Genomic DNA, 16455 nt, shown 5'->3' with positions numbered 1-16455 from the left:
TTCCCATTAGTTGGGTCATTAATGTGAACCAGGAGCGATAATTCACTAAAGCATCAACTACATTTCTGGAGACAGTGACTGATGACTAACAAGATATTATTTGGTCAGTGTGATAAAATATTAGATCTATCTCACCAAATTGGGAACATTAGTCCTAAAAGCTCACCTAATGTGATTTTCTTTTTATACATATGGCTCCCAAATAGATTTCTGGCTATTTCTGCTGGATCTTCACTGTCCATTATAATGTCAAACATTACAAGATCAAATTTGGACCCACTTCAGCCAAGCTATAGCAAGTGCTACACTCTTTACACCCATGATGTGAGCTCTACTCGTAATCCTGATATTCCCGACAGCATTTGAAGGCAGCATTGGGCCTGTATCCTCTCAGCTTCCGGTAAAGGAAGCTCAGTCAGCTGTCACAATCTGAAAGGCGAGTAGAGAGGATCACAGACGAGGAGAAACACAAAACAAGAGCTAAAATGTCTAGTTTTTCCAACACGTTTACCGCTTACACGATGACTCAGCTCAACGAATTGCTGGAGGATGATGAAAAACTCACTAAAATCGTCCAAGAAATGGAAGAGGTAGGTTAAACCCTTCGCTTTTGTAGTCTAACGTTAGCAACTGACTCCTTTTCCTCGGTCACTGTGTTTTTTCCCCAACCCTTTGTTGTGCTTTCCTGACAGGCTCTCTCTACATGTACGGACATGGCTGATTCGCATCACACTGTTACAGGTCATTTTGTTAAAATCTCTCGTTAACCGGACCTGAAACGGTTTTCTGAAGCCCCAAAAGGTTACAAGCAACGTTAACCTTGGGACGGAGCTGGGGCATAGCAGCATTGTCTCAAGTTTTACCACATGAGGGTTCCCAGTTTGCGACATTGTTGCTCCAACGAAGTTCACCTCCGCAGACAACAGAAGCTCGCCTTTTCAATAATATGTAAGAGCTACAATAAATAGACTAATGGTAGCTAGGCCATTTTCAGAAAATAGATTAACTCAAGCAATGGCCTAGCCTCGATAGTCTTGTAGGAATAGACCACCACGCCAAACACCATTTAAAAATCGGTCAGTTTAATGCTGCCTCCTTTGTCGGCAAAGGTAGATACCGAGGAAAACATGACTTAAGACCTTTTCTGAAATTTTAGGATCCACTCCACAATTCGGCATACATTCGGAGGACCAAGCAGCACTTGAAATGACATTTAAACTTTTATGGAATGGTTCGCCTCTTGTTCCCACAACTCCCCTCCACCAAATTAACACCGTGGGGCGTTAGCGAGTAATGTGAACAAATAAAAAAACAACTACATTTTATTGGATTTTTTGTGCTTCTTTGTCGATTGTGTATATGCCGAATTTACCAGAAGACCCTGACGATTCAGAAAAGGTCTTAAGTTATGTTGTACCAGGTGTGTATATTTGCCGATAAGCAGGGTAACATTAAATTGCCATATTTTGAATCGAGTCTCTATATAAGTCAACGAAACGTATAGGGGCTCAGTGGCCTTGCTCTAATCGTACAAGTACCCACTGTGCAGTCAGTCAAGAGGTCCTGTTCATAAAACCTTGAATTCAATACCATTTGGCAGGTGCTCAGTGCTTGCCCAGCAATTTCTAATTACTTTGTACCTGTTCTGCAACGATAGGCCTGGCTTTTCTTCATGATAAGCAGCTGATAAGCTTCAGTTTGTGCATGCATGGGGAGATTACAAGACATGGTCCCTAGAATGCTTTTACTGCACACACAAATTTGGTATATCAAGAGGGAATACTAACAGATTAGAAGGATTTTTATACAGGATTTGCTCTTCTCTTTTTTCCCCCATGCCACTGGAATTGCAAATAGTCAATTCCAGTGTAGGCTTTAATGTCCTCCTGCTAAATCATCCCTGCTGGCTCCCCAGTGTAGAAAGACTTTCCCACCCCAGTCAGGAAGGCAGTCACTCCCTATTTTCTGCTGTAACCTAAAAAGTCTTCAAGAAACACGTCATGTCCCCTTCTCTCCTATCTGTCCCCTCTACTTGCAACTGATCCTATCTTTTTGAAACAACACTACATTTTTCCCTTCTAACCGTAACCCATACACAAATAATGTGAGGACACTGTTGGTAATCTAGGGATTTAAGGTTGTTCTGTGTAAGAGTGCTGGCTGAATGCCTAAAATGTAAAATACAGTATGAGCCTCTGTCCCAAGACATGGGAGCCGATAGGACAACCAGAGTGTATTGGATCCGTTTCAAGCTTGCAAAAGCATGAAGGAAACAATATGGTATTATTAGTGATTTGCATGGACGTTGTTGTGCTATCAGTGACCGTTTTGTGCTGCTGTCAGTTCTGTTTTAGTCCACACCCTGTCTGATTGTCTCCATGGTTTCGTTTTCCTCTTCCCATAGGTTACAGAGAGGGAGGGACTTGTTTACTGCTATGACACTGCAGTTGTTGACTTTAGTTAGTCATGAGATTAAAGGAAAGACAGGAATCAGCCAAGCACAGACATGCCTTAGCTGTAGGTGGAACTGGGAAATTCTTTTATCATAATGCACTGGACGGGAACAAAAGAAACGGGTGTCATAACTCATTGGGTGAAACCCGAGAGTGACGAGAAGCACCGAATGTACAGCTGTAGTGTATGAACCCAAACCCTCGCCTCGGTTACAGACACATGCTTTGCTGTAGGCGATCGTCTTCTCATTTTGCAAAATGTACTCTGTCACACACACGGACACACACACACACACACATGTGTTGCCTTGAATAATGCAAACGACAGCCTATTTGCTTTTGGAGAAGATATTGAAAATGTCACTGAATTTGTTTAGATTCATATAGATCCTCTTTTACCACAAAACTTTAGCTCAAACATGTGACGTGCCTGCAGATGTATATCACTTTGCTGCTCACTCTGCTGTTCAGTAAATGGCACTTATCTGTTGTGTTTGTGGCTTGTGTTTTTTATGAGGCAAGCCCGGGCTGCCAGACAGGTCTTGGTATGATAAACACAATCATTTCTTCAGTTTACAGGCCTTCATCTTCAACCCTAACACACACCCAGTTATGATTGAATTTCCAGTGAGCTAAAGCCAGGGATGATCTTGATTCGGAGGTGACCTAGTTTTACAATACAATGATGTTTTGGCTCATTTAAGCTTCCCATTATACGTTTTCAAGTGAGTTAAGATTTAGCGGAGTCATCTTGCCTTTCTTTGGAAACCTTTGTTAATGCAAGGATGCATGCTCTACTTCACATTTACAGTTCCACATATTCACAACTGGAAACTGCCTATTGCAGCCACAGTCTACCAAGCAGTTCCAGTGGTGCTGTTGGGGGGGTTAAGTGCCTTGCTTAAGGGCACTTGATTTTTCCAGACAGTCCCGCTCAGATTTTACCAGCCGGTCCGGGGTTTCAAACCTGTAAACTTCTGTTCACAAGTCCACTTTTCTAACCCTCATGCTGCTGGGTTATACCTTCCCAGTGCTTTGTCCGTTGTCAGACATTTCTCCTCAGTTGCTGTGGAAACATTTTAAAATCAGATGTGATTGTGGTTACAACACGAAGGAAAGGGAGGCGGAAACACAACTGCGGTTTGAGCAGAAGAGCTTGTGAAGAGAGTCTGCAGCCAACTTGAGATGTTTTATGTGCGTGACCTGCATTACACCAACCTGTATCTGATTGTAGGTTATCACACTCTCTCCTAAATTCAGGTCTGTGGTCCACCCAAATTGGCTCTTAACCTACATTTCCTGTGATTATTTCAGTGTTCTCCTGTCTGTTACTGTAACTGGTGTAGAGAGAGCGGCGCGTCGGACAGCATTTCCCCCAGCAAACAATTATGTGTTTGGTTTGACAGAACAAGCCTGCAGTTATAGATGCTATTTAAAGGTCTGCTTCTTCAGCGGGCCACACTGACTGAGAGAATTGGCTCTTGCAAATGGGAGGCTGGTCACTTCAGGATATGACGGTGCAAAGCGCAGTGGTAATAGGCACATTTAGCTGCTTTTCCTGTATGAAATGTTGTTTTCCCCATTCAATCCAACCCACAGACCAGACCCACTTTTAGAAATTATAAAGACCTACGCTACACCAGTGTATTTTTAGAGCTTTCCTACATGTTCCTGCAGATTCCTTGCTATATTTGCATTAAGAACCTTTTAGCTGGGTGTGAGTGGAATGAGTCATTTGAGAGGAAGGAGAGTTATTTTCTCATCATATAGGACACTGTTCACATTGTAGCTTGTCGTTCTTACCATGTTTTACTGTTGTCACCCACATGCCCTCATATTTTCAATATCCCTAACACACTTTAAGGGAAAGGGGTCATGTTTTATTTCTTTTGTGTTTTATTTATTTAACCAGGTATCTTAATAAGAACAAATTCCTATTTACAGTTATGGCCTTGCAATAGGTTAAACGTCTCTTCAAGGGCAGTGGATCGGGATTAGATTAAAATAAAATAACATAAAATAAGAATCAGTACAAAAAATTCCATCTGTACAAAGTTGGTTTAACCTTGTATTGAGCTTATTTCTGTTAAAACAATTGAAAAACATCTGCCAAGTGCGTGAGGTGGTTTCCCTTATTTCAAATGCGGTTTTACTTGTTTGCAGAATTGTCTAGTGACAACATCTTCTTTTGAGGCAGGTAAGGCAAGTTAAACAGTACTGAGAACAAGAAGTTATCTCACCCCACCAGTAGATTTTCTTCACTTGTTTAAAGAACAAATGCAGACAGTCCCACGGCGCATTTGTGGCAATGATGAATAGCCTAGTTCTTTCTAAATATGTTAACCGGATTGTGGGAGTTATGTGAAAATTCACAGCTTAAAAGTGTGAAGATTCATAGTTACCATCTAATTTTCACAATAATGCAACATTTTCTTCCTTTCAATAAAGAACATGCATGATTTGTAGAAAATGATTTTCTGTACACTGAAGTTTGATAGTGTCCAGATATTGAGGAGTGATATGTCTCAACGCTCACAGACTGACCTGAACTTACCTCTTGAAGACAAGTAAAAATAAGATTTTACAACTCAATTCACGATTAAATCACTTGGTCAGATGGAGATTTTTTTTGCAATGCAGAGGTAAGGGGATATGCATGACAGTAGCAGATGAGGTAACAAATGACAGAGCAGCAGAAGGTAAAAAGAGAGGACAAGCAGAAGGTAATCTATAACACAGCAAACCAAATAGCATAACATTATTGGCAGGTTATAAATGATGCATTGCAGTTGGACTGCGCTATAAACCGGCCAAAATCACAATAGGGATACAAAAGAGCCTGCTTTTGTATTTATTAATTCATTTATTTATTTGTTCATTCATTTATTTCACCAGACGACAAGTTGTTTCAAAAACCTCCTTAAATGATGTTCAGTGGTGCTGTGCTGAGTCCCTGGTCTACATATCAAGTTGCATCATGGAGAGAGTCTTTTTATTATAGCCAGAGTAAAGCCTAAGCTTTACATTAGCATCTCGCCTGTGTTTTGTGTTATAGATGCAGGAGGTGCAGCAGAGCAAGGAGATGACGCTGGCCAGTAACCGGAACCTGGCAGAGCTTAACCTGGCCCTCCAGCCCAGGCTGGAGCACAAGAAGGACCAGCTCACCAAGCGCTACAGCTGCCTTCAGGAGAGCTTCGAGGCCTACCAGCTCCGCAAGTCCACCCTAGGTATCAATATCGCTACTGAAAATAACAGTGGGGATAGAGGGAATCCCTGCCTTGTCCCTCTGCTCAAAGAGAGGTTTTGAAGATATATAATTATGTTTTATATGATGGCTAGTCTGGCTAGTCTACTTTCCTGGCTTGTTGTGAACAGCTAATATGATAATACTTTTATTACCAAGACAGTGTCCTGTACATGTAGTGATTCTGATTATTATCCTTCCTTAAAACATAAAAAGACGGTGTGTGCTTTGAACTTTTCCATACAGTCAGTTACCGTCATGGGAAGCTAGGATGTTACGTAATGTTTTTTTTTTTTTTTTACCCCATTGTCTGTTCTTCTTCGACATGACACACAGATCAGACCAGTTTCACCAGTTTCCAGATTTCCCATCAGTAGCCATAGCCAGCCATATCGATAGAGGCCCCTATCATGTTGCTGCAGGAGTCGCTATAACTGCCAGTGTTGAGCAGGTTCCAGATCTGAATTAGATCCCCTCTGCGGTGTCTTATAAAGACTGAGAGGGCTGTATTACTCCTTACTGACACACCTTCACAGCACTTTGCAGTCTGTGAGCAAGACAGAGTGACGATACTTGTGACCTTGGTTGACGCAACGGTTGCCAAGCAGCCCACTCAAAATAGCATGCCAACAATTCCCTACTCTTTGTCCTGGCTTCTGCTATGCTGATAAAAGTTTGACTTTGCCTTCCTCCCTGCAAGGCATCCAGTCTCTGTTTTTAAAAGCTATGTGCTATACAGTATATGCATACAGTGGATGTCAAAGTCTATACACCCTTTCAAATGTTCTAGTTTTTATTGCCTTGAGGCCTTGATTGAAAACAAAGTTTGCAGAGGCTTATCCAAATAGTCTTACAGCTGTTATCAAAGCACAAGGTGTTTCTATGAAATATTAACTGTAAGGTGTACACACTTATGCAACCAAGGTGATTTACTTTTCCATTTGGAATACATTGTTAGACACGAACAGCCTTGTTTTTACCATGATTTTGCTGGTTACTATATCCCAAACTGAGTCAGTCTGATTTAAGGTGTAGCCTATTCATTTCAAGCCGCAAGGCAATAACGACTAAAAAATTTGAAGGGTGTTTATGTGTATATTTGCCTCCTTTACTCTATGAATCTGCCAGTGGTTTTGTTTGTTGACAGCGAGAGATGGCTTTTGTCAAATGTAGGTTACCCAGTGCCCCCCCACTCCATGCGCTAGCTGTCCTAGTTGTGGATTTGCTGTAATGCAGCTGGGGAAGGACAGGGATGCTCCGAGCTGAGAGCAACTCAGCCATTTGACCCAGATGAAAGGCCCGGTCCACGCCGACTCCACATAGTGTGCCATGTTTCGTCTGCATACAGTTAGACCCCCCCACACCACCACCACCGCCGCCACCACCTCTCCCGCCCCGAGAACGGCAGTCCACAGTGGGCCATTGTGCTGCTGGGCAGGCCGGGGTAAAACAACCACGATGGGTGGGAGGGAGTGGTGGATGATGGGACTGGCAGGGAGGGAAGGAGGGCGGGTGGGAGAGAGAAAGGCCGGCAGGCAGGCCAAAACTCCCCCTCAGATTCACAGCAGAGGCCGACGCGGATTCATTTACTAAATGGCTGTCTCATGATCCCCAGGCCCAGACTGTGTGTTCTGGGCTCGCCAGGCTGTCCGCTGAGCCAGAGAATCACAGCTTTGTGTGGAGGAGTGCTGCTGATATGCCTGAGAGTCTGCCTTGTTATGGGAGAGAGGGCTGGACAGAAAGGAATGGGAATTCACCCTGGAAAAAAGGCTTTGTGCCAAGAGTGGAGCCCCTGTCTATCTGAAGGTTTATTCAATTTACACTCTGTCAGTAAAATCTGGCACAATGCAAATCCAGTGATCGTTCCCCCTCCCATTTCCTCCTGATGACTGAGTCATTAGAATTTATTGCTAAATTAAGAATCAGCACACCAACACCATCAAGTCACATGGCATTTCCACTGTGGTCCTTGAATTGTTTGTCACACAAGCAGCCTGAAAATTCTTCTCAACAGCACCTATGATTTCCTTTGATGTGGCTGTGAGAGGTCTGGTGGTGGCTAGTAAACAGCCAGTAACGGCCAGTAGTCCTCTTTGTCATTCAGTGTAGTGGCAATTCCCTATGGAGCGGGTGCACAGGTTCAGACAGCTGTGAAATGCCTTGAGTCATGCTGGGGCAAAGCTGGTTAAATTAAGCCCCTTTTCATCTCGACCCAGACTGGGAGGAGGGAGGAGGACAAGGTAGCCTAGCCGGCCCTTTGTGACCCTGTTTTTTCTTGCTTTCTTGCTTTCTTGCCTTTCTCAATCCCGTACACTCACTCATCCACCTTTTTTTTTTTTAACCCTTATTTAACCAGGCAAGTTGTAACAACAGTCGTGTTTACGGTAACAGCAGTGGGGAGGGAGAGTTGCTTACATAACCAAACATTGACACCAGAGAGCTGCCTAGAACTGGTCTTGTATTGTTGGCCAGTGAGGAGGACAACAGGGAGTTAAGTGCTGACGTCTTTGAGGGAAGGGCTGATACGATTAAAAAACATCTGATATCGGCCAGTCAGTGTTCTCCACTTCTGATATGATCACAGCTAGGGAATATGCTTCTATTATTATTTTAGGTCAGATGTCTGACCAGAGAAATCATTCCAGTGTGGTGTGGGAAGATTTTACTCAACAGTCTGTAAAATCTGCAGTGAAACCTGCCTCACCCTGCCTTAAGGAGCTGCTAACCCACCTGACAGAATTTCACTAGTATGGGTTACAGTGGAGAGTTCTAGTGTCCCATGATGGTTTAAATGTTGTTTCTGAGGCTTTTCCACCCTGACAAGAATAACATTCTGGAGGAAACACAGAATCCTTGAAAGTTACCGGTAGCTTCAGCCTAGAAATGTTGGTGTCTGTCTGCTTTCAAAAACCTGGATACCGGTTCAACCCTAACCCAGATTACACTCACACACACTTGTTCTGCAGAAATTAGTTTGTACATTTTTGTACACGCGGTTGCCATGCACAGGAGGAAGCCTAGAATAGCACATCAGGTTAGACTAGATTAGGTGTCTCCTATAATTTAGGACTCGCTGTATTGTGTGTAGGCCTGGTGGAATGTAGGTGAATGGACAATGGCACAGCGGAGATCACAAACTTACTTTATGCACCGTTGGCCGTATTGCCAGTGTGTGTGTGTGTGTGTGTGTGTGTGTGTGTGTGTGTGTGTGTGTGTAAGTAATCCCAGCTCCAGCTGGTGTTGACTTTCAGCCCTGCTCAGGAACACAAACAAAACAGGCTTCCTCCTTAGAGACGCCAAGTCAGTTTCAGTTGACTCACAGAGGCCTTGCTAGCTCACAGCAAACAGAGCGACGTTATGACGGTTAGGAAGTGCCAGTCACAGGACCTTGACTGGCAGATTTCACATAGGCCGTCCCAGCTTTGTGAGACAGGCTCATTAAACCCATTATTGCCAACACACTTCATTTGAGCTTAATTTAAACTTGCTGGCAAATAACCTCCTCGATTATAATAACAATAATAACTTTATTTATATAGTGCTTTTCAAAACAAAGTTCCAAAGTGCTTTACAGAGATAAGGAAATAAACAGTAAACAACTTAGGCTGGGATCACTCTTAATCTGTAATGCATCTGTGTTGCTGCAAGCTGTGTGTGGAGTGTAATGAGATGAGTCTGTTTAGACATAGACATTTTCGTTACACCTCTGATTCGCTGACAAAATGTTTTCATCACAAACACTTTATGCAGAGCTAGCAAAACACAGTTAGTTTTAGTTTATGCATGCATTATTAACGCATGAATATATTAACTTCATTAAGTGTGATCCCAGCCTTACCGTTTTGAATGGACTGTAACCAATTTCACATATGTCCAGCATTTGCTTAGTGTGTGATGTTTGCATCATCTCAAAAGCACCACAGCACACTGACTACTGAGCATAGGTGTGTCTGCTCCCAGTTCCTTGGTACAATGTTGATCAGAGTCTGATTGCCAAAAACACTTGGTACTTCTTTACTTGATTGAGGTGTGGCTCGCCCCAAAATAATAGCATTTGTGTTGTTCTTCTTTCTTGTTCACAGACCACAAGTCAGGAAACACCTCCCTGGACACTTTGCTGGCCCTACTGCAGGCAGAGGGAGCCAAGATAGAAGAGGAGACCGAGGTAAACATTTTACTGCCATCTTTCCATGGATGACCTCATGTATCCCCCGGTGACATGAGTCAGTAATTCATATACCTGCCTTTCCTGTCGTTTATGTCAACAGATGCTTCATTATTTAAATGTTAGACTCTCTTGTTGGATGACATGGGGGCGGCAGGGTGGAATAGTGGTTAGACATACCATCATATAACTTAAAGGTCACAGGTTCGATCCCCGCAACAGCTCCATGTCCTGTCAAAGTGTTCTTGAGCATGACACTGACCCCCCCCTAAGTTGCCCATTCATAAGTGGCTTTGGATAATGCTGTATTCACGTCAAATGGGAAATGCTGCATAGGAACTACTTGGTTTGACAATGAACCCTGATTTCTCTTACCCTGATTTTGGCGTCACCAACAAGGAAACTATCTTCAAAAAACTTCAATCATGGCATCTTGATGGGTTCAAACGGTGTGAAGACTTCCAAGGTGTTGCTTTGAGCCGTCAAGTTGCTCCAACGGTTATTCCCATATGGCGTGAATGCAGCATAAGAGCTTGAGTTTAAATGTAAACTTTTTGTGTTTTAAATGTAAACTCTTTCCATAGTCACACCCTTGTGTTTTCCTCAAAAACAAGTTCCTTTTACTCTGTCGAATGTTTCATCCAGCCGGCTGGCATTATGTTTTTCTATATTTCAAATATTTTTTATTGAGCCAAAGAATCTTATACATACAGTATATTATTGTGTCAATGCTCATTTTCACTTATATGAAAAAAATTATAAAATTATATTTACGTATCTTCACAGATACAAAACATATGATACAAAAAATATGGGATTGTTTCTTGAGATTTGTAACAATATCAAAAACAAACAAACCAAAAAGTAATAGGTGACCTTTATCTTCCCCGTAGCCTTCCCTATCTTCCCAAGCCTTCCCCGTTTCCTTGTCCTCTACCCTTCACTCACCCAGTTACTCATTAAATAAAATATGACACAGTGTATAAGTGTAGGCTGCAACTTAGTAACTTCTATGTGCAAGGTATGATATGAGGGGTTGCCAGATCGTATTATATTGTGAGAGTCTGCCCTTTAATACATATCTTATCCTTTCCAAATGTAATGTACTGGTCAGATCATGTAGCCACATTTTGGAGGTAGGAACCGTTGTTTCTTTCCATGACATAAGTAATAATTTTTTTGCTGTGATGAGGCAGTAAGAGAGGAATTGTTGTTGGGCTGTGGTGAGTCTTTTTAATGCTTCAGATACACCAAGAATAATCAGTAAAGGTTCTGCTTCTAATGGAGTGTTAATTTCTGAGATGTTGAAGATATCAGTCCAAAAAGATGTAACTTTGGGGCATGATACGAAGCTATGAAAAAGAGTTGCCTCTGAGGAATGACATTTATCACACGTGGGTGATACGTTTGGATATATACTGTGTATTTTTACCTTGGAGTAATGGAGTCTATGCAGTATCTTAAATTGTATAAGACAGTGTCTTGCATTATTTGAGCATTCGTGTATGTGTTCGAGACTTTCTTCCCATATGTCATCTGGTATTTGAATACCTATTTCATTTTCCCAGCTGGTCTTAAAACTTCCAGAAGATGGAGAGGTTATTGATAATAGGGTGTCATATAGATAGGAGATGAAATTATCTTGATATGGTGACGTTTTAAGGCAATTGTCTAATGTTGATTGTCTTTCGATTTCAAATCCTATTAAATATTTTCGTCTGTAATCTCTAATTTGTAAATATCTGAAAAAGTTGCTGTTTGGGAAGTTAAATTTCCTTTGTAGTTGTGCGAAGGTGGCAAATTTACCCTCAATATATAGATCTTGGACACTATAGATTCCTGAGTTACTCCATGTGCAGAAGGTTTTATCTAAATTGGATGGGATGAATGTGGGATTTTTTGCGATGGGTAGATCGAGAGATATAGGTTTAAGACCGAAATGAGATTTAATTTGTTTCCATATACGTGTTAGGTTGCATATGATTGGATTATAATTGTAGATTGATTTAACGATTGGAGTGGGAGCTAGGAGTATAGCACCTATGGAATAGGGATGACAGTCTTCCTGTTCTATTTTTAACCAATTAGGTGGAGAGATTGAGGTATCTAGCCAAAAAGCAAAGGACTGAATGGCAGAAGCCCAGTAGTATAGCATGAAATTTGGAAGAGCTAGTCCTCCTTTAGATTTGGGTTTGTAGAGATGTTTTCTACTTATTCTATGAGTTTTTTAATTCCATAAGAAAGGTATTATTATTGAGTCTAATCTCTTAAAGAATGCCTTTGTCAGAAAAATAGGGATGTTTCGAAGTAGGTATAATACTTGAGGTAAGAAGATCATCTTAATGGAGTTCACTCTGCCGAGTAGGGAGATAGGGAGAGTTTTCCAGAATTGGATTTTACTTTGTAATTTATCTACTAGGGGTTGGAAGTTGGCCTGGAAAAGAGAGGAGTGATGTTTCGTAACCTCAATCCCTAGATAAGTGAATTTGCGTGTGGATATCTTAAATGGAAAATGTTCTAAGGTATTTGGAGGGATAGAATGGACTGGCATCAATATACTTTTATTCCAATTAATTCTGTATCCTGAAAATGTACCAAATAGGTTAATTTTTTCTAAGATTGTTGGTATAGTAGTTTGTGGTTTTGTTATATACAGAAGAATATCATCTGCATATAATGATATTTTGTTTGTTGTTTGGCATTATGTTTTTCTGTGATCTTCCCTGGACATCAGTCTGTTATTTCCATCTTCATGACTCATGTTGGCTCCCAACTTGGTGTTTAAATTAGAATCAGAAGGGGGTTCTCTGCGCTTTCTCTAAATCTGCCCCAATTCTCTTTACCTCTATCCACAGAACATGGCTGACTCGTTCCTGGACGGCGACGTGACCCTGGATACGTTCATCGACGCCTACCACAGCCAGAGGAAGCTGGCCCACCTGAGGAGGGTGAAGATCGAGAAGCTGCAGGAGATGGTGCTGAAGGGCCAGCGGCTCCCCCAGATGCCGGTGTCCACCTCCCGATCTCAGGACGTGTCGGCGGCAGCCAGACCTTCATCCTCCCTCCTCACCGAGGCCGGCGACGGCTCCTCCCCCCTCGCTCAGCCCAGGAGGAAACCCCCACCGCCTCCATCCCAGCCGGTCCCGACTCTAAACCCAGCTCCAGCTGTCCCCTCCCAGCCTCCCGTCTTCTACGCGGCAGCTCCGTACCCTCCCATTCCTCCCAGAGCGGGCCAGCACTTCCCCAACGTCACCTCCGGCTACTCCAACCCCTTCCTATCTCAGTACCCCCCCGCTCTGCCCCAGAGGCCCCCGCCTCGTATGACCCCGCAGCCCGGCTTCATCATGCAGTAAAAAATAAAATAAAATCAGTTGCCACTCAGAGGACGCAGTGTGTGTTGTGGACTTTTCACTACTGGAACTCCTCTGGGAACTATCTTCCATGTCGTCGGCCTTCTTGGAATTTGACCAATCGCAGTACAAGAAGGCGGACCCGCACCGGCTGGTCTGGTCACGTTCAGCTGAAACGGATCTTCAATAATCTCTGTGGATTTGTGCTCACCTCTCTACAACGCTCCTGTCAACACTCCCCACAAAAAGGACGTGACTAGACCGGTCTTGACTCTGCAGGCCTGAATCCCTTCAGTGGAAGGGCTTACAGCAGGCTGTAGTGAAACAAGAGTCAGTCTATGGGTCACTGGCCTGGGACTCGCCATTTATCTGCACTTTTCGTCTTCAGGCAGCGCCCTCAGCTCTGCATGCCCATTAGTTTTCAGTCTCTCACTTCCCTCCAGTCATGTTTATCCGACTATGCTGTTGTTTTTAAGGAAGATTAGAGTCATTCCAAAATGGGTTGAATTAGTCATTTTCTATTTTCCTGCTGCAGCTTAGTAATTGACTGGTAAACTATATGCAAGCAAAGAGAGACCTTAATTACTGTGCAGTTTTGATGGAAATATCATTTTCCACATTATGTTCAGGCAAAACTGCATCTCTGCTGTTTCTGATTAAAAGAAAATCCACAAGGTACATAGAAATATTTGAATTTCAGTAACATTTTACTATAGAGTACTAATGGAGTTACGTTAATAATTGCCAGGATAGACTGATTAACATTGTTCTGTGTACAGAAGGGCTTTGGTTAGTGTATCTCTTCTTCAATGCGTGGATGTGTCTAAAGAGTGTGCAGACCTGCCTAGTTCAAGATGGCCGATGGTTCTATCCGGTCCCTCTCAGGGCAGATGGTTAAGTGGAAGAGGTGTTGAAGGAGAGGGCTAGTGGTGTTAAACACTCCTAAGTTATTGTAAAAAACTAACCTAGGCCTTTAGAGACTCGCCTAAAATGAAGGATTTATGTATAGCCATACAGTACATTTCTTCTCTGTGTTGTTCTCCATGTGTTCATGTTGTAATGCAACGCTCCTTACGACATCTATTGTCTTTCACATCCTCAGTTGGGATTGGAAATTATGCCAACAACTGTCTGGATGTCATAAATTTGGATCTGTTCAATTTCCTGTCACATTGACTGAGCACCAAAGACTCCCCATGTCACTCCCTGTTCAATGTCTTTTGCTACAGTCTTTTTTTTTTTCTTTCTATGTAAATGCAACATTTAGTGAGATAATCGACCGCATTTCCCCATCATATCTGCTTGTGAGGAAGCTATCTACGGCGGTCGTGCAAGCTGCGTGCGGATGGGCGGAATACTTTTCATGTTAGCGATGTTGAGCTGAAACAACTCTATTGTAAACATGCAAGCCAGATCTCACAAAACAAACAAACAAAAAAAAGGAACTCACAAGGTCAACCTGGCTTTGGGAGGAAACTCTCTTTTCTGGTGCGATACCGATTCACTTTTTTTCCTCCCGACTGCTGTCGCTGTGCACTGTTGAAGAGCCGTGAGTGCCTACACTTGAACTGACGTTGATCACATCCTGCTGACTACTCCGTGTTTCTCTGTGTACGGCCCGCTGACTTGGCCTGACAGCTCTAGACGCCGTAACCCCCCCCCCCCCCCCCTTCAAAAGGTCTTCTTCTCCTGCAACTGATTTGATGCAACGCCAGAAGGTAGAAGAAGCATTCATCTGATTCGTCTGACCGTCAGTCTGTCAGGCTTTGCTTTTTTCAGTAGGAGCCGAAGGCCAGAACAGAGCGCTGTTGAACGTGTGCCAGAGAGACAAGAGACATCTCCTCAGGCTGTGTGCCTACTGGTGCTTGTGCTACTCTTCCATCCTTTTTACATCATATGGAGGTTTGCTCGGGGTGGCTTGGAAGATTTGTGCATGTTTTTTTGTTTTTGTTTTTTTAATATCGGTGAAATAACAGGGCTCCGAGATGTTCGTTTCATATCATGTTGATAATTTGCCCCCTCCCCACGGCAAAGAAGAGGACCACCGAATGCAAAGCATACTCGTTGGCAAGCAAACCTGCAGAAATGGCAGAAGCTAAAGCGTCACGTCTCGATAAACCAGCATTTCTAACAACTAACAATGAATAATTCTCGTGTGCATGGGCTTTGCTCTTTGTGTTAAGTCGGAAGGTTCCTCTTTAATACTTTTGTTTTGTTAGCTGTTGAGCTGCTTTTTTTTTGTTTGAACTGATCCTCTGTACCCATGGTTTTATATGTGGTTGGTGATATTTTCAGTGTAATGTAGGTATTTACTTATTATAATGAATGTTTAAGTGGAATTTAAGGCTATTTTCAAGTTCAATAAATCTAAAGTTTTTGTATCTGGTTTTATCCTGTTGCTTTTTTTTCCCCACCCCCCTTCCATCTTCCTCCTCACTTCTCATATTTCTCCAAATGGCTTATGCAGATATCTATTTATTTATTTTTTTTTAAAGGTGACATCTCTGTACTGACCAACTTGTGGTTGGAAATGAAACAAGACTGCCATCTAGTGTTTCTGGTTTGTTATTGAAATCTATCAGCAAAACTTGGTCTTGTGAAAACCCACAAAAATGAGTTTGAGCCAATTTGATGATGTGTCATCTGTGCTTTGGACCAGAAACACATCTTTGGATAAGGGTGACCTCGATGCAACCAACCCACTACTGCCTGTTAAATCCAGTCATTACAGTACCAGATCACAGGACTGCTTAGTTTTAAATACTCCATGTATAAATTCTGCTTCTGGTACTATGCTCTTTATGAATGGAGCAGACTGCAAAGCAGTTACATTTTTTTTAGTTATTATAAGAATAGAATTAGAAGTTCATGTCCCCCTCAGTGATTTTAAAGCAAAATCTCACATTTTCATGATTTTCTCACATTATATTTGGTATTCCTTTTTATAATGCATGTCCCACTATGTTGCAGACTGCTGGAAAGTGTGACTAAATTCTACTTTCTTTTTCATCTTTATGATTTTGTTGTTCTCAGTTCCTCTTGGAAAAAGAGATTAAATAAAGGATTTATTCACTCCTTCACTGTGAAATTTGACTGTACAAGGAGGCTTTGTTAGCAACGCTTAAAACGACTTGTGGTTCTGAATGCACCCCGGTACTTTACTCATTTAATGCTGCATTCAGGTCCCATGGGAAGGACGGTAGATAGAGCTTCCTACTAGAAAATACCTCGGTTCACCTCAGT

General features: G+C 42.4%; 1 protein-coding gene across 1 annotated transcript; it reads left to right on the top strand.

Annotated features, from left to right (window-relative positions):
• The first annotated feature begins 430 nt into the window (after positions 1 to 430).
• On the top strand, positions 431 to 15593 carry vps37ba (VPS37B subunit of ESCRT-I a). The gene is made up of 4 exons (XM_071904345.2): positions 431 to 590; positions 5509 to 5680; positions 9780 to 9862; positions 12718 to 15593. The coding sequence occupies exons 1-4, from the start codon at positions 486 to 488 to the stop codon at positions 13213 to 13215; spliced, it is 858 nt and encodes a 285-aa protein (XP_071760446.2). The 5' UTR covers positions 431 to 485; the 3' UTR covers positions 13216 to 15593.
• The last annotated feature ends 862 nt before the right edge of the window (positions 15594 to 16455 follow it).

The sequence above is a fragment of the Centroberyx gerrardi genome, chromosome 8, assembly GCF_048128805.1.
Source record: "Centroberyx gerrardi isolate f3 chromosome 8, fCenGer3.hap1.cur.20231027, whole genome shotgun sequence".
NCBI lineage: Eukaryota > Metazoa > Chordata > Actinopteri > Beryciformes > Berycidae > Centroberyx > Centroberyx gerrardi.
The sequence above is the reverse complement of the archived record's forward strand: the minus strand, read 5'-3'. Positions and strand labels throughout refer to the sequence as shown.

Excerpts from the sequence above, each read along its gene's own strand:
- vps37ba (XM_071904345.2), top strand. The coding sequence starts at position 486 with ATGTCTAGTTTTTCCAACACGTTTACCGCTTACACGATGACTCAGCTC. Across the intron at positions 5,681-9,779 it reads GCTCCGCAAGTCCACCCTAG|ACCACAAGTCAGGAAACACC; the intron begins GTATCAATATCG and ends TCTTGTTCACAG. Across the intron at positions 9,863-12,717 it reads AGATAGAAGAGGAGACCGAG|AACATGGCTGACTCGTTCCT; the intron begins GTAAACATTTTA and ends CTCTATCCACAG.